At 44.1% G+C, this 19012-nt stretch overlaps 1 protein-coding gene across 1 annotated transcript in view; it reads right to left on the bottom strand.

The window, feature by feature from the left end:
- Nucleotides 1-1376: 1376 nt before the first annotated feature.
- The window catches only part of ATRN (attractin), a 333522-nt gene continuing 315886 nt past the window's right edge, over nt 1377-19012 (bottom strand). The window contains exons 28-29 of the mRNA XM_033953188.1: nt 17885-17999; nt 1377-2548 (exon numbers count right to left, since the gene is read on the bottom strand). Of these exons, the coding sequence (XP_033809079.1) occupies nt 2424-2548; nt 17885-17999 (240 nt within the window). The 3' untranslated portion in view covers nt 1377-2423. The remainder of the gene's footprint in view (nt 2549-17884; nt 18000-19012) is intronic.

Genomic DNA, 19012 nt, shown 5'->3' with positions numbered 1-19012 from the left:
AGAAATCATATTTACATTTTGACAGACTTTAAAACATTATGTATAACTTTGAATACTATAATTCACCATGGTAAATGACTGAATATTTAAAGATCAATCCAATGTAGAACTATGTACTATACAGTTCCACAACACTGTTCACCAAAAATTACCTCTCTGCAAGTAAAGGCAATTGGGTAGTACTTGCGTCAGGTTGTGATCAATTCTTCAGTGGTACAACTGACAATAGAAAGAAAGAAAAGGGAGGTGCTAGCACACAGAGGTATGTCTTCTAAAGGGCATTAAGCTGTAATGTGCACTTAGCACATGAAAAAATGCTTACCACAAAGCACATTAAAGTGTTTTATGAAAGGTAACCCTGTTTGTATGGTAAGCAGACAGTATTTTTTATATTTATTTTCTGAGGGGACAGATCAGGCATAGACAATGGGCATGAACATAGTATCCAGCTAAAGCTGTCCGATTACCACACAAGCAGCGGTTAGTGTGCCAACACAGGAGATCCCTTAGCGCCTCCTAAACAGAAGGCGGTAAGTGCTCCCCTGTCAATTTTTTTCAGGTTATGCATGCTAATACAAACATTAGCATACAACCTGAAAGAGAAACATTGAAAATTACTGTATTTCCTGATACACTAGAAATGGAATTATCACATGGTAAAGTCTCATGCTAGCATGTGCTAAGCGCATTTACTAGTGTACTTTAGTCAAATGCCGCTAAATGTAGAACACTGTTGACTAGAAGGCATATTATATTCCAATCATGCTTAGCTTTCTTCCCTAAAAGTTAGTGTGTTCTGAATTATGCTCCATCAAAATAGCTCTTCGCTTGCTTAAACAGCAACAAGTGAATTCAGCAGTGGTCACTGTAGACTATTCTTTGTTTATACTATGATATGGTCCTAACAAGACTAAACAATTCCTGTGGATTAAGAATCTATCAGGTTTCTTCTCGTAAAACTTTATTGAACTTTAAAAAAAAAAAATCCTATCAGCTTTCTGCCTAAAAATTATAACTTATTAAGTGATGAAAATTGACCCAAGATATCCATTTATATAATACATAATTTACCGCCTCCCCTTTACAAAACTGTGAAAGCATTTTTTACCACAGGCTGGCGTGCTGAATGCTCTGCTCTGCTCCCGACACTCATAGGAACTCTATGGGAGTAGCAAAGAGCATTGAGCATGCTAGCTGGCATTAAAAAACGCTTTTGCGGTTTTGTAAAAAAAAAAAAAAAAAAAAAAAAAAAAAGAGGGGGGGTGTTAGTTAAAGAACCACTGTGCCCTAATTTCCTACGTCTTGGCACCTGTGTAGTTAACATAAAAGACTTGCAAAACTACATTGACTGCTGTATTTACATATCTTAACTACAGTTTCATATCTTTGCAATGAAATTTCTTTATATATTCTACTTTATAAGCATTACAAAAGTGTACCATAAATAATTAAGTTACAATCTCAACTAGAAAACCATTATTTATAAAGAGCATTTCTTCTGAGGAAGAGAGAACAAATACTGAATCTTTAAAGTATCACTTTAAAGATAAAATCAATTTTTTAAATGTATATTTTGGCTGCATGTGGGCAGTGCAGATATACATATGCTTAATTTTTTTCATTCTAAACTCAATTGTACTAAGCATTAGTAATAGATTACCAAACTATATTCTCATCTATGGCATAATCAGATGTTTACAATTTCTCACTGATATTGTCAGACTATACAATAGTCTTAGGATCATAACACTCTTGCATTGGATATTCATTCTAATTAAAAATACACTAGTTATTTCAATAGTTATACTAAACAAATAAGACTTAGAGGGCCTAAAGCAGGCACATGTACACAGGTCTGAAGAGCTGTGTATGTGTATTTATATTTAACACTACCTCTCAGTATTACTAAATGACTTAAAAATAGAACAATATTAAAAATACTAGGGTTCAACTGAAAAAAGTGGAGGGGATTTGGATAAATACTTGAAAAAGACTGCATGAATGTGTGTGAATAGTTGCAAATAAAATGCATTCTACTCAAACTGGTTGATTAAATACCAATGCCAGAAAACCTTCCATAGTGAAATCTGAGTGCTGTTTATCATTAATTTTGCCTCATGAACCAAATTATATTCATATTGATCTTCAGTATAAAGTTAAGGTATTGCAGATCTGCCAAAAGTGACATATTATTGCAAAGAGAGGGAATATAATGTCACTGTTAGGAATGCTGTATGAATTAGATTAATTCCCATATAAGTGAACTCAACCAATGCAGAGCGGGCAGACTACTGGCATAAGGAAGATGTGTATTTTTTCTGATTATTTCCAGTTTCTCTCTCCATCAGGAACAGCAAACACATTATTTCACTTCTAGGCCTAATTGTGTTTGAAAGTCTACAGACAGTTCAGATATCCCAATGTCAAATACAAGTCCCTGGTTGTGAGGGGGACTGGTGCTTCCGATTTCGCAGTGCTCCTGATTTCTCTTTGTAAGCTACTGGCATTTGTTGTGTAATGTCCACCAATGCACTGGCTACTGCAAGACCTAAAAGAAATTGAAACAAAAACATTTTCTGTTTTTTAATTTAGGCATAAGAAACTAATGTAATGTTCCAATACAGCACAGTTACTTACCATAGCAGTTGTTATCCTGGGGCAGCAGGCAGATATTCTCACATGTGGGTGATGTAATTCATGGAGCCCCAGAATGGACAGTGGAAAGTATAATATCACTTTAAGCTTTAACAAGCTTTTCGACTGTCCGCACAGCGCATGTGTGAGTGCCTTTCCACCCAATGTCAGCTCGCGAGGTTGTCAGTTCTATGCCCAAGTGCAGAAGACAACTAGGGGAGGTGGGTGGGTTGTGAGAATATCTGCCTAATGTCTCAGGATAACACCTGTTACGGTAAGTAACTGTGCTTTATCCTTAGACAAGCAGGCAGAATATTCTCACATGTGGGACTCCCTAGCTTTAGTAAAGGGATGGAGGTAGAGCTGGGTTCCAAGAACTCAGAAAAATTTGAGTTGCCTCGCAAATCCATGACCTAATGTCTGATCTGAGAGTGCGACGGCATTGGAAGTACCTAATGGAAAGGACTTGGTAAATGCAACCATATGGAGAAGCAGACCGAATGAGCAGATGAAACCAGTCAGATCTTAGAGTAGATACAAATGAAAAGGAAAAGGGAAAGAAATTTCATAAACAACGAAAGTATGCTTCTTGTGAAAAGAATAGTCTGAGAGGATAAAAAAGAGGAACAAAGGAAGAAGGAATAAAAAGCCAATGATATGAAAAATAAAATTAGAATGACATAGCGGCGTAAGTCGCTATGTATATATATATATACACAGTGCATATATATATATATTTTTTAATCTCTCGAAGGCTGAAGGATTTTTAAATTTCTCTAAGGTTGAAGGATTGTAATAAGCCTTAAAATGAGAGAATCAGAAGAGAACAGAAGGGGAAGCATATTACACAAACAATATAGGGCTCATCTATATAATAAAACCGTAGGCGGCGCATGCGCAGTCTAATCAGTGTGCTTCCGTGATCCGTATGTCCGTGGCCGGCAAGAGTGCACATGCAAACTTACAACAGCTCGCACTCACGGTCTGGCTGGCTCTTTAAAGTTTTTTTCGGTGCCGGCTCATCTGCTCCGCTTTCCTCTTCCTGCCAGTCTCAGCCGGACTCAATCCTCCCCCCCTGGCAGCCCTGAACCTGTTCCTCCGTTCCCCGCCCGACGGGCCGGTGAGTGCTGCGCCAGGGGCAATGCAGGTGGAGACTATCGGCGGCGGAGCCGGAGGGAAGGGGGGGGGTGGGAGGCACGCGAAGCTGCAAGTCGCCGACTCCACCCCCCTCCCCCTCTCTCGAACCGCACAAGGACTGCCGTTGACGAAATTTGCCCCACCGTTCCTTCCCTTCCTCCATCAGGTACAGTTCAGCTACGCCTATGTTAAAAGCAGCTGCTTTGAAATTGGCACGGCGGTTTCCCCAGATAGGGTAAGCCGAAAAACTCAATCCCGCCGCCGCTCACGAATTCCCCCCCCCCCCAACAGCCGCTACCGCTCCTGTTCAAAGCGGCCTGCTGAGGTTCGCGGCCGCTGTAACGAACCTCGCAGGCCGCTCTCCACATGGTAGCACGTTCCCTCTGACGCAATCGCGTCAGAGGGAACATGCTACCGAGTTGGAGAGCGGCCTGCGAGGTTCGTTACAGCCAGCGGCGAACCTCAGCAGGCTGCTTTGAACAGGAGCGGTTGCGGGAGGGGGGGGGTTTTAACAGGAGGAGTCGCCGAAAAAAACCTTCAGCCGCAGCAGGCCAGCACACGGGAAGGGGGAGGGGCCGAACGGAGCAGGGCAGCTCAAGGTAAGAAGGGAATGGGGGGTGGGGGAAAATGTTTCTACTACTCAGCAGGGACCTGGAGGGGAAGGGAAAACCGCTGCTGCTTCTGCAAAGGAAAGTGGTGGTAGGGGAGAGAAGGGAATGGGGGGTGGGTGGGGGAAAATGCTGTTACTACTTCACAGGGATCTGGAGGGGAAGGGAAATATCACAGCTGCTTCTGCAAAATAAAGTGGGGGGGGAGAGAAGGGAATGGGGGGTGGGGGAAAATGCTGCTACTGCTTCAGCAAGGACCTGGAGGGAAAGAGAAATACCGCTGCTGCTTCTGCAAAGGAAAGTGGGGGGGGGGAGAGAAGGGAATGGGGGGGTGGGTGGGGGGAAATGCTGCTACTACTTCACAGGGATCTGGAGGGGAAGGGAAATAGCACTGCTGCTTCTGCAAAGGAAAGTGGGGGGGGGAGACACAGAAAGAAATACAGACAGACAAAGGAGGCTAGGGAGAGAGACAGACAGAAATAAAGACAGACAGGGGACCAGAGAGACACAGAAATAAAGACAGACAGGCAAAGGGTGCCAGGGAGAGAGAGAAAAAAATTGCAGGAGGGAGAAAGACAGAAAGAAAGGAAGAAAGAAACAGGAGCAGGGAGAGAGACATAAAGAAAGAAAGACAGACAGCCATATATTCTAGCACCCGTTAATGTAACGGGCTTAAACACTAGTAATAATAATAATAATTAAAAAAAACGTCTACAAAGTGGCCTAAATGGGTATATGGATGATCAAAAAGCCTGATCGTCCAAGTACCCATAACCAAAGCTGGTTTTAGACGTATCTAAAACCAGCTTGGGCCTTCCCCTGCCTCTAAATGCATAGAGCGAAAAGAGGTGTTTTTAGAGGAGGGGAAAGGGTGGGAGGTGGGCCGACCTGCACTTAGTCGTACAACAGGTATAACCAAAACTTTTGACAGGTTGCCTAGTTGGTACGTATACATTTTGACTTAGACCAAGTCAAAACAAGTATAAGTGCCAAAAAAGGGGTCGCTGAACTGATCACGGCTGAAGCGATCCACTCAGCGGCCCAGGCAACCTGCCTACTCCCTACCACAACACTTGCGGCAGGAGAGATGGCTTATCTAACGATCCCGAAGTGCCGCCAACCATGACACTTCGGATCGCTATCGCGGCAGGGGAGATAGCCAATCTCCCTGCCGCGATCCACCACCCCACCCCCGATCAGATAGGAGCGAGCCCAACCCATCCTGCCTTGCGAACCCTCACCCCTCACCCTCGACATATCTGGGCAGAAGGGAGCCCAACCCCTCCTGCCCCGATGCAGCTCCACGACCACCGCCACCCCAAATAACCTCCCCACCCGCTCACCCGCGACACCCCCGCCGACCCGACAGCCCACCCCCGATACCCCCTTTTACCTTTCAAAAGTTGGACGGACGGGTCCCAAGCCTGTCTGTCCAGCAGGCCCGCCCGTCCGCAGAATGGCAGGCCTTAGGGCCTGATTGGCCCAGGTGGCTCATGCCCTGCCTACAGGTGGGGCCTTAGGCGCTTGGGCCAGCCGGAATTGGCCCAGTTGCCTTAGGCCCCTCCTGTGGGCGGGACCTTAGGCACATGGGCCCAACCTAAGGTCCCACCTGTGGGCAGGGCTTGAGTCGCCTGGGTCAATCATGCCCTCAAGCCTGCCATTCTGCGGATGGCGGGCCTGCTGGATGGACGAGCTTGGGACCCATCCGTCCAACTTTTGTAAGGTAAAGGGGGGTGGGGTGGGCTGTAGCGAGATCAGCAGGGGGTGTCGCGTGTCGGCGGGTGGTGGTTCGTGGGGGCCGATTGGGAGTTCAGGGGCGATCGGGGGGCCTATATCAGGGCAGGAGGGCCTGGGATCCCTCCTGCCTGTATCTTAGTGGGGGTAGTCAGGGTTGGACTCTCTCCAGCCTGGATCTTGTCGCGGGGGGGGGTGTTGCCGAGCAGGAGAGGTTGGGTTCCCTCCTGCCAGGATCTTGTTGCGGGGGGAGGGGTGAGGGATTGGGCTCCCTCCTGCCCATATCGGATCGGGTGAGTGTGGGGCTGCTTCGGGACTGGAGGGCCTGGCCTCCCTCTCCTGCCCATCTCAGACCAGGTGGGCAGACCAGGTGCAGGGCTGCTTCAGGGCAGGAGGGCCTGGCCTCTCTTCTGCCCATATCGGATTGGGCGGGTGTGGGGCTGCATCGGGGCAGGAGGGGTTGGGCTCCCTCCTGCCCAATCCGATCAAGGGGGGGGGGAGTGGATCGGATTGCCCTGAATCAGCCCTCCCCCGCCGACCCCCATCCCTGTACTTGAAGAACATTGGCCGGACGGACAGGTCCCAAGCCCATCCATCTGGCAGGCCCATCCTCAGAATGGCAGACCTTAGGGACTGATTGGCCCAGGCGCCTCAAGCCCCGCCCACAGGTGGTGCCTGAGGCACCTGGGCCAACCGGAATAGGCCCAGTTGCCTTAGGCCCCTCCTGTGGGCAGGGCCTTAGGCACATGGGCTCGTTTGGGCCCATGTGCCTAAGGCCCTGCCCACAGGAGGGGCCTAAGGCAACGTGGCCTATTCTGGTTGGCCCAGGCACCTCAGGCCCCACCTTGAGGCGCTTGGGCCAATCAGGCCCACCATTCTGAGGATGGTGGGCCTGTCGGACGGACGGGCTTGGGACTCATCCATCCGGCCAACATTTTTCAGGTATAGGGGGAGGTGTGGGGGATTAGGTCACAGGGTCGGTGTGTGTGGGGGTGTTCGGGGGACCTATTGGGGGTGCAGGGGGGCCAGATGTGGGGGGGCTGCGTCAGGGTAGAAGGGCCTGGGATCCCTTCTGCCCGTATTTTAGTGGGTGTGGAGGTGGTAGGGGGGTCACCGGGGCAGGAGGGCTTAGGCTCCCTCCTGCCCCAATCGTGTTGGGAGGGGTGGGGAGTTGCCGGGCAGGAGGGCCTGGGCTCCCTCCTGCCCGATACGATTGGGTGGGGGATTGCGGAAGGAGAGATTGGCTATCTTTCCTGCCGCAATCGTTGCTGGTGGTGGTGGTGGGGGATTCTGTAACCAGTGTTCTTTTTGACAGACACTGGTTACAGAATCCAGCTTTTAGGCGAAGGACTGGCTCCTCCTTCGCCTAAAAGCTCTTATGCTGGGCGTTTGGGACTTAGGCATTTTTTTGGTTGATTATATGTTGTTAGTGTAGACGTAGTGGTGGTCTGGGCGTTTAAACAGCTGAACGTAGAGGCAGGCCATTATCAAAAAAACCTCCTTTTTTTTTTTTGAGAATGGACATTTTCCCTGCTTCTACTTTCAGTGTTTAGGGCCTAGCAAAAGGGGACTTAAGACATTTTTTTTTTTTAAATTATGCCCCTCCGCATGTTCAGTACTGCTCCGACGAAAAAGAACATTCTCATAGTTGAGGTAACTGATGCAAAGCAGTGGATAAAGTCATTAATCCTGGAATAAATAACCCACACTGATACCTGAGCTGAGCAGGTATCAAGGGTACCGTAGGGTGCTGAGGGGTGGGAGACCTCTAAGAGGATGCTCATCCAGTAAGGAACACAACCTGCACAGGACGACACCGGCGACAATGTTTTTAAAGAACGTCAATACTAAGGAGAGCGACGTTTTGAGGATAGATTCTAAAGCAGTACCTTGCGCCTTATGAGAACTATGCTTAGGTAACTGGCACAGATAAGGTTGCTGACATTGAAGAAGAGATCAGTCTACAGAAAAAGTGAACCTTCTGCAATCTCAAATCATGTACCAATACCTGACTATGCGGGTATCAACGGTACTGCAGGGTAAGGTTCTACTGATGTAGAACAGCATCAAGTCTTAATCAGCAATGATGTCCACAGATGATAAGGAAGCACCATAACCATACAACATCAATGGTATTAAAAGTGTCACAGGCGCTGAAGCGTGAATACCTGAAAAGGCGATGCGCTTCAGAAATGACAACCTGTATTGCCCGGAAGGCCATGCATCAAGCGGACTTGATGCTTAATGGCAGAGCTCTGTCCACTGCGATGTATTTGTTTCGACATGGTTTAAACATCAGTACAGAAGGCATGCATCAAATAGAGTCGATGCTAATATGCCATCGATGTCCTCAAATACCAGTCAATCCCAGTCACTGGAAGTCCGACTCCAGACCTATATGTGGAAATAAATAAACAAGAAAAGAACAACTTTGACATTAATCAAGTGTTTTCCTTCTTTCAATCTATAGTCACGGAGCCAGATACCGTTGGAAAGGGCAAGCCAGGTTGGAGTAGAAACAAAGCCGAAAAGCCATCGATGATCACTGAGGATGTCAGGATGGAAATTTGTGTGAAGGCCTCTAAGTAAAAGAAGTTAGAGGAAAGTCCAAAATTTCTTTTTCCTTTTTACTTTTCTTCGTATTTTTTTTCCCAAAAGAAAAGTAGCAGAAGAGAAACCTGAAATACTTGAAAAAGATTTAAATAAAATATAAACGGGAAGGCAACTCGATGGAGAAACAAAAGATACGCTTTCTTCACTCTATGGAAAACGAAAAACTGATGACCTCACGAGCTGGCATCAGGCAGGAAGGTACTTGCGCATGCGCAGTGTGGGTAGTCTAAAAGCTTGTTAAAATCTTAACATGATACTACATGTTCCACTGTCAGTACAGGGGCTCCGTGGATGATGTCACCCATATGTGAGACTATGCTGCCTGCTTGTCTAAGGATAAAGTCTTTTTATCTTTTGATATCAGGATTTTATTGCTGAAAAATGTATTAAATAGGAAATGATACAAGTTAAAGATCAAAATAGCCCATCTAGTCTGCTATTAGAATAAATGGCTAGGTGGCCAGAGCTTGCAAGCTTCAAACAGAGATGTACTGCTATAGCATCAATGCTTTTTCAATAACAGAAAACATGTACCTTCTTTCAATTGCTAACCTCACTTAGGTGCAGCACCATCTTGTCTGCCTTGCTGTACAAATAAAATACATAATTTGATTGTAAGTAGCCCTAAGAATGACAGTTGGAAGCTTCTATTTTACTAAACAGGAAAAAAAAACCCAATGTTGTACTATTGTGTGAAACACAATTATGAACATTTTGTATAATTCATGGTGCTAAATTGCTTCTCCACATTTCATGACAGTAAAATGAAACAATTTCTCTGAAATCCTCTAGACCAATCTGGCCCATTTTCAGAACTGATATATCTTTTCCCGGTTTTTAACCCTCAGTGCCAGAAGGACCCAATTCCATTATTATTTTTTTTTTTTTTTTGGGGGGGGGGAGAAGTTGAATAGTCACATATTCTCAACCCCCTATGTTTGGTTGTCAAAAACAAACAGTTTAACTTCCACTTCATCCAAGCTGAGGTTTGGGACATTCCATGAACCCATTGAATCATAGGGAAAAGCAATACCTAACAGCCAGATTTAAAGCTCAGTCTACTGGTTTTAGATGGATCTGGATGGAGTTTTAGGACCAGATTCTCAAAAAACTTTAATGCGGTCACTAAACTAGTTTCTGGCGATTTAGTCTTCACGTATTTTAGCAGCGGATTATCAAAATGGCTTATCTTGGCATTTAGCGAGCTTTCTAGCAGTCTCTGACACTGCCTTGCAAATGGGCTCTTCAATATTGAAATGAACACTCCAGTGGATTCTTAAATATTACCGAGCCATTCTCCAAGTGCGGCGTCAGCTTTTGGCAACAAAAATCAGTGACTGGTCCAGGGGTGCCGGTACAGTAACAGCGCAGTTTAAAACCCTGGCAGGGGAAGGGATGCCTATTCTCTCCTGCCAAAAACAACTCCCTCCCTGCCGTGGGAGAGATGCCCACTCTCTCTCGCCCCCCAAGCAGTGGGAGAGATACCCATTTTCTCCCACCGCAAAAAAATACACCCCCAGCAGTGAGAGAGATGTCCATTCTCTCCCATCGCAAACAACACACCTCCTTGCAGCGGGAGAGATACACACTCGCTCCTGCTGCCAAGTGACCCCCCCAGCAGGAAAGATGCCCATTTTTTCCCTACTGCAAACACTCCCCCCAACAGCAGGAGAAATGGCCACTCTTTCCCGCGGCCAAGCAACACCTCCCCTCCGCTGCCACCCAACACACCCACCTGTGCCTCAGATGACTGGCACCCTCTCCCCCTTACCTTGATTTAGATGGCTGACCGGAGGGATGCCTACTCCCTCCGGCCAGCTGGCCCGCCTTTTCAAAATGGGCCTGCCCCTCCCCAGTGCATCCTGGGATGCACTGGAGAGGGGCCTGAGGCTCTGATTGGCCTAGGTTATTTAAGGACCTCCCCAGTGCATTCCAGGATGTATCATGGAGGGGAAGGCCCATTTTGAAGAGGTAGGCCAGAGGGAGTAGGCATCCCTCCGGTCAGCCATCTAAATCAAGGTAAGGGGGAAAGTGTGCCGGTTGTTGGAGGCACTGTGATGCTTGACAGTGGGAGATAATGGGCATCTCTCCCACTGCTGGGAGGAAGGGGGATGCTTGGCGGCAGAAGAGAGAAGGCATCTCTCCCGCTGCGGGGGGGGGGGGGGGTTGTTTGCGTCGGGAGAGAATAAGCATCTCTCCCACTGTTGTGGTTTTGGTTTTTTTCTTTTTGCGATTATTCTGCATTTGTGCCCATCGTAATCACCAGTGATGGGCACATCCAAATTTAGCGAGTCTTCGCTACTCTCCGCCAACCTCATTTGCATGAGCATTTTTGAAGATGGACTTGCTTTTATAAAATTGCTACCAGAACAGCTGTAATAACAGCCCACCATTTTTTAACACAGTTTTTTGAGAATCTAGGCCTTAGTGTGTAGCTCTTAGCCTCAGGACTATCACTATAATAGCCAGACTATGAATAGCAGGAAGGTCTCTTAAAATAGGAAAATTATCTCCACAAGTTGCACATCAAATTGCATGATGCCAAATAAACTGAAGGAAAAGGAGTTAGGAGGTCCAAGGACACTATCCCCTTTCCAAAAAAAGAGTCATGAACCTAAGTCTAGCCAGATGCCTCAGTGAAAGTACAGTACTCCAATAAAGGAGATCTACCGTATTTGCCGGCGTATAAGACGACTTTTTAGTACCTTAAAATCCTCCCCAAAGTCGGGGGTCGTCTTATACGCCGGGTACAGTTTACATGCCCTTACTTGCGCCCTCAGTCGCGCGGCTCTTCTTCTCCCTACCTTCTCTGCTTGCAGCACAGAGCCGAACGGAAGTCTTCCCGACGTCAGCGCTGACGTCGGAGGGGAGGGAGGGCTTAAACAAAGCCCTCCCTCCCTCCGACGTCAGCGCTGACGTCGGGAAGACTTCCGTTCGGCTCTGTGCTGCAGGCATGGCAGGTAAGGAGAAGGAGAGTAGCCTCGTGGTACCAAGAAAGAGGGGCGGCCGCCCCGCCCCGGTTGCAGCACAGCCGGCCAGGTCCCCTTACTTTTGTGGCACTTCCCCGACCGACCGATAACAGCCCGGGTCCGACAATCCTCCCTGCCCTGTAGCCGCGAATCTAAATTACCTTCTTACAGCAGCTGTAAGAAGGTAATTTAGATTCGCGGTTAAGGGCAGGGAAGTTTGTCGGACCCAGGCTGTTGTCGGTCGGTCGGGGAAGTGCCACAAAAGTAAGGGGACTTGGCTGGCTGTGCTGCACCCGGGGCGGTAGAGAAGGAGGGGGGGAGAAAGACGCTGAAATGCCATGGTGAAGACAGGAGGGGGGGGGAAGGACTCTGAAAGCACTTGAAGACAGAGGAGGGAGAAGAACGCTGAAAGCACATGGGGGAATACAAAGGGGTGGAGAAGGAAGAAGGGGTCGTCTTATACGGCGAGTATAACACAAAACTCTATTTTTTAACTAAAAGTTGGGGGGTCGTCTTATACGCCCAGTCGTCCTATACGCCGGCAAATACGGTAGTTTCAGTTTCCAAAATCAACTTTTGCTCCTCAGAGGAATTGGTGATGTTGCAGAAGTAGCACTCAAAATCCTGGGGATGGCTTGCTGCCATCGCACAATTTCTGGAGCTCTTGTTTAAGAAATACAAATACTACAAGTTGGGTAAGACAATGCGGAGAAAATGGAAAAAAAACAATGCTAGATTTCTTTAGTCATTATCCCCAAAATCTTTATTATCATCAGGCTGCTATGTCTGATAAAAGTGGTAGTGGTGTGGTTTTAATATACCATAAGGATTTTTTTTCAATCTTTGTTGACCTTTTACCTGTTCAGATTTTGAAGCTATATTTAAGAAAGGTTAAAATTGGAATTGGGGTAATGATAGTATATTTAGCTTCAGCTGCTTCAGCAGAGATATCTGAAAATTTACTATGTTTTATTAGTGCATATAAGTTGAAAATCTCAGAGTTAATGGTTTTATTCATTATGATGATTGTTTTTCTTTGAAGAAAAACAGATTTTTAGACTACTTACCAGGGCTATGGAGCCGGAGTCGGTGAAAATGTATTGATTTCACTCGGTCTCCTAATAGAGTTAAATTGTATGTCATGCAAATAATATAATGTTTAAATTGACATTGACTGGTTAAATGCAACTGATCCTTTTAGCTTCTTTTTAACCATTTTCCTAATTTTATCATAGCTGCTCTTTCGAAAATTAAATGCCTCTACAGTAGATTTCTTTTGCGATGTCACTCCCGTTATCAGCTCAAATTTGATCCTGTTAAGATCACTGTTTCCCAGAGGACCCAACACAGTTAATTTTTATGCCTTGCATTCCATTAAGGACCAAATCTAAAATAGATCCCCCTCGTCAGTTCCCAGACTACTTGTTCCAAGAAGCAGTCATTTATGACATCTAAAAATTTTACCTTCCTAGCATTCCCCGAAGTAACATTTAACCAGTCAATGTTGGGGTAATTGAACATACTCAAATCAAAAAATAAGGGTGTTAGGCAGTGAACTCTTATTTTTTGATTTGAGTAAGACCCTGGAAGTTATTGGTGATTTGAGATACTTAATCTTTCTCCAATATATATTATGGTAATTGAAATCACCCAAACATTTCTTCATCTGTCTGCTCATTTTGCTACCTTTATATTTTTTCCCTTCATACATGGAATTTCTATCCATAAGGATTCCACACTGCTATTTATGTCATGCAGAATGTTTATTTTATTGATTCAATTCCCTCTTTAACATATAGAGCAACCCCCCTCCAATTTGATCTACTCTATCCTTGCGATATAATTTGTATCCAGGTAAGTGTCCCATTGATTGTCTTCCTTCCACCAGATCTCCGAGATGTCTATTATATCAATCTCATCATTCGGTGCTATATACTCTAACTCTCCTATTTTAATTTTTAGGCTTCAAGCATTTGTATACAGACACTTTAAATTGTGGTTTTTTTCCTTGCAACTATAGGCTTCTGAGAAGACAGGGAAAATTTGAGTTTTTTTACTCTGCCTTCCTCTTAAAACCTTCTGGCTTTCCTTCACCATTATTGGAAGCTCTCTACCGGGACTCCCTAAATATCCTGTTTCAATAGTATCCTCCAAGGATACCGCACACCGAACCATCCGCTCCTGGGCGATTGTCGGCTTTCTCCCACATCTCAGTTTAAAAGCTGCTCTATCTCCTTTTTAAATGTTAACACCAGTAACCTGGTTCCATCTCAGTTAAGGTGGAGTCCTTCCTTTTGGAACAAGCTCCCCCTTTTCCAGAAGGTTGCCTAGTTCCTACCAAATCTAAATCCATCATCCTTGCACCATTGTCTCAACCACATATTGAGACTTCGGAGCTCTCCCTGCCTCTTGGGTACTGCACGTGGAACTGGGAGCATTTCTGAAAAGGCTACCCTGGAGGATCTGGATTTCAGCTTTCTACCTAAGAGCCTAAATTTGGCTTCCAGAACCTCCCTCTCATATTTTCCTATGTCATTAGTACCTACGTGTAAGAAGACAGCTGGCTCTTCCCCAGCACTATCTAAGTGACGCGTGAGGTTCACCACCTTCGCACCAGGCAGGCAAGTGACCAGGCGATCCTCACAACCACCAGCCACCCAGCTATCTACATGCTTAATGATCAAATCACCAACTACAACAGCTGTACTAACTTTTCTCTCTTGGGTAGAAGCCCCTGGAGACATCCTCGGTGCGAGAGGATATTGCATCCCCTGGTGGTCAGGTCCTAGCAACAGGATTATTTCCTACTTCACTAAACTAAACTAAACTAAACTAATTCAATTTAAATGCGCTTGTATTTCTTTTAAAATTCTACATGGTATCTTTGATCCTCTTATTCCTTTATTTTGGAACGTTTACCAATTCTCCTTTGCAAGAGGTATCCAATAATTTAAACTCTCCCTTCCTTCTAAAAAAGAGATTAAAGGAGTCAAGATCTTCAGTCAATCTTTGGTCTTTAAATTCTCTCAACTCTGGAATGATCTCCCCTTTTTTTTTAAGGAGTTCCAGTTCGTTTCAATTTTTCCGTAAATCTTTAAAAACTACTCTTTTTGCCAAACATTTTGAAAATTAATTATTTTGAAATTTTGCTTATTATCTTCTGTTTATCATTTGCAAATCATTCCCTGTTTATTTAATTGCTGTAAACCGAGTCGAGCCTTCTCAGAATGATGACTCGGTATACAAAGTTAAGTTTTAGTTTAGTTTAGCCTCAAGGGAACGTACTTGTTCTCTGAGAGCTAGGAGCTCTTTGCAACGAGCAGACACATATAACTTCTCGCCAACTGGGAGAAAATCATACATGTGACACTCAGTGCAAAACACAGGATAGCAACCCTTTTGCTGCTAGACTACTGTCTGCATCTTGTTATTGAGCTGATTAATTAATTAACCTTATTAAGCTACTAGGAATATATTAGACTAGTATAGAGAGCCTTAGGGTTTTATTATATGCTTTATTTAGTGTTTTTTCTTAGATAGTCTTAGGGTTATATTGTGTGCTTATTTACTGTTTGATTCTTTACAGGTAATGAAATATAAAGAGTTCTCCTATTATCTTAATTAAAATAATTGACAATAAATTAAGACTATAAGTAAAGAAATGAGCTAGGGGATGGAGACTAAGCCAGACCCTACTCTGCCTGCCAGAAACTATCTCAAGCAGCAGGTTCAAGATTACAAAACTGTATAACTATAAAAGCCTATTATCCTATGAAGACTAGCTAAGTAAAGTTTGTTCTTTTAAGGTCTAAACTGTCTATAGAAAGGAACATACAACTGAACTTTTCTCCCCAAACCTCTCAAAGCACAGAGCAAAATAATATATACTTGCCCAAAGATATGTCTTCAAGTCTTCTCCTCTGAAAAAGAGAACTCCCTCTTCCCTCTTTCTCTCTTCTCAGAAAGAATCACAGGAGGCTGCTTTCCCTGTCACTGCTGTTAGAGCTCGCACATGTGTCAATCACTCAATGAGCGACTGATCTGTCGGGTTTGTGTTCAAATCATTTTCATGCAAACTTGGTAGTGCATCAATTGCTTGGCCAGAATCGGTCAAAGAATAGGCCAACATCGATCCAGTCAGTATTACCGACTGCCTTTACTGTATCTAGCCCTAAGTAATCTGCAATCAGTGTTCATGGGGGATTTAAGTGTGCCAGCATTTCCTGTGAAGTTAAGTGATTTTCTTTTTTTTCTCTACAACTTTAAGGAAGCTGTAATGTTGGTGATTTTTCTTCACTGTGACTATGTTTGTTTGAGCATGAACTGTATTTTTTGATCAATGAACAGGACTTATTCGGACCTGAATTGCAGCCCAAATACAACTTTCTGTATGGGTGTTCTGAAACATATTTGCCTACTGTTTGTTATTGAATCTGTATTTTTATAACATTGTGAAGTGGAGTTTTTCTGAGACCAGTGAATGAACTTGGGCATGCTGTTTGAATTGGGCTTGTTCTGTAACAGTGTATCCCAGTATGGTTACTGAGGTCTTTTTGTTGTAATTTAAGGGTTCATTCTGCAGCAGATTAGATATGATGTACTTTGGATGATATTTATGATCGATTAGTACTCTGTCCTGTTTGTTTATTCTTAAGTAAGAGAAACAGACAACCCATACAAAAATACACCTTTTTAAAACAGGCAAAAACTCACCCAAAGGAAAATGTATATTACTGGCTCTATGGAAAATAAAGAACTGAGGCAGTCCCACATGAAGAAGTGGCATCTATAGGCAACTTGACATAATAAGGCTTAAAGCTTCTGTATGGTTCGAAATCTATGGATGTCACCCATTTGTAAGAACATTCTATCCCAATTATCAGTAGACACAAAATTATCTTCTGGTTAAACAGTTGACTAGATTTATTATATCAAATTATATAATATCGTTTTTTGGGTTTTTTTAAAGGGCTGATCTAGTGACAAATGTTGCACACTACCATGCAGAAAATTTGGGATCAATTCCTGGGCTGGCCAATATTGTAGATGCTGTGGAAAGAGTGCTCACAACCTTTGGGGAAAGGAATTTCACCTACTTCAACACTTCCTTCAGAACCAGGCTAAAGTGGACCACAGCCCTGACTGCTGTTTGTGTTCCCTGGTTAAAAAATGTTACTACTGTGCTTCCACGAAAATAAGACAGGGTCTTATATTAATTTATGCTCCAAAAAATGCACTAGGACTTATTTTCGGGGAATGACGGTATCTACCCTTGACAATTGCCATGTTATACCTATCCCTCCCTCCCATTCCTTTGTGCACTGTAACATCACTGACCGCCTTACATACCTCTGAAGCTTCAAAACCGGTGGCAGCACTCTTAACGGGCTGCTTCGCGGCTTTCCCCGCTGGGGACTTCCCTCTGCTGCATCACTGAAGCAGCAGAGGGAAGGCCCCAACAGGGAAAGCCATGAAGCAGCCCGTTCAGAGCGCTGCCACCGGTTTTGAGGCTTCGGAGGTATGTAAGGCAGTTGGTAGTGTTCCGGTGCACAAAGGGATGGGAGGGAGGGATAGGTATAACACGGTGGGAGGGTCGGTGGTGTTCCGGTGCACAAAGGGATGGGAGGGAGGAATCTTAACTAGGGCTTATTTTTGGAGTAGGGCTTATATTAGGACCTACCCTGAAAATCATGTTAGGGCTTATTTTCGGGAAAACACGGTATTATGGGTAAACTGGTAAGAGCAAAACAACCAAATAGTTGTATTGAAGGCTCATGGTGCTGTAGCTCAATAAGACCTGGAATCCCAAATAAAGCAACAGAAAAAAGAGGTGCAAAAAAGGTGGGGAAAAAAGTTAAAGGGAAAATGCTAATAATGATTTCCATGAGCCTAATAATAAAGAGAACCTTATCCATAAGTGACTGTTCAACACCTGAATAACTAAAGAATAAATGAAATGCACAAAGATAATAAATGGAGAGAAAATAACTGGAAAATTCTGGACTAAAGAACACAGGGTTATTTTTGTTATAAAAATTTGTTCCATGTCTAAACATTAGCCATGAGAAGGTTTATTTTCACTAGTTTTAGTTTACAAAACAAATAGCCAATATTGAAAGGTTACATGCTTTTGTTTTAACAAATTAAACTGCATACATCTGTACTACCTCATAGAAAACATCTACTTACCAGACTGACCCGGGGAAGGAATACCCCCTAATCCTCGAGGTAATCTCAGAAATATTGAGAGGACTGCTGCTTTGTTGCCAAAACAAGGTTCCAAAGCTATAGGTTTCGGAACAATCTGCAATAAAGGGGGGCAAATCCTTAAACCAAGTCATAAAATAAATTGTTGCACCACAACATACACATTGGGAAACATTTAATCATATCAAAATTTTTGATTCAACTAGTATGAAATGACTCGTCTAAGCCTTTATTATGATACGATATGATTCGGGGTATATTTCTTTAATATTGTTTAAATCAAGCTATATCCAGCACTAGAAAAACTATCTGACAACCCAAGAATTCCATCTTTCCAACAGTATTGTGTCATTTCTTGTGAGCACATAGATATATTATTCAGTAATATGTAGTTCATTCTTAGCTTTATTTTGATTTACTAGAAAGTTCTTGACCCATGACACAGATCATATAATTCAAAAAATATATATAGAAATGTTACCAGCCAGCAGTGGAGGCTGGCTAACAGGTACTATAGAGGGATTGGCCTGTCAACTGTAGACCTCAGTCTGCTTCTCCTCCACACAAGTAGAGCAGGATCCTCGACTAGGGGAGCTCTTAGCACCAAAATCCATTAAAAAATAAAAAAGTGAACAAGACAAAAAATAAAGACAAAGACAAAAAGAGCAGATCAGAAAGACTCCTTCCAGCTCACGTACAGAAGGAAAACCTGAAGGGGGCAGTAGAACCCTCTGGTAAAGGTAGAGTGATTCAAAAGCTGGAGTGGATTCCTTCTGCATGGCTTGTGAGCATGGGGATATTAGCTGTCCGTTCAGATTGACACAGCTAATGCACTAGAAAATACTTATATTATGTTAAGTTTCTAGAATTTCTTGCTGTGGAAGGGAATGATATGACCCTTTTGGAGGATAATTTGAACAGATTTTCAATAAAAATAAACGTGCAAGCTTCCTGGAGAATTCAACTTGTAATGGTACTATGAGCCAAAGTTAATACAAATCCTTAGCCTTCTTCTCCCAAAAGTTAAAGAAGGCTGGAATTGTGGATCTATGTTCTAGAATCAATCAAAAATTCAATCCTAGAATTGGATTATGTGGTATTTTGAGCTTC

This window comes from Geotrypetes seraphini, chromosome 1 (assembly GCF_902459505.1).
Source record: "Geotrypetes seraphini chromosome 1, aGeoSer1.1, whole genome shotgun sequence".
Lineage (NCBI taxonomy): Eukaryota > Metazoa > Chordata > Amphibia > Gymnophiona > Dermophiidae > Geotrypetes > Geotrypetes seraphini.
Note: the sequence above shows the minus strand (reverse complement) of the source record. Positions and strands in the feature narration are given on the sequence as shown.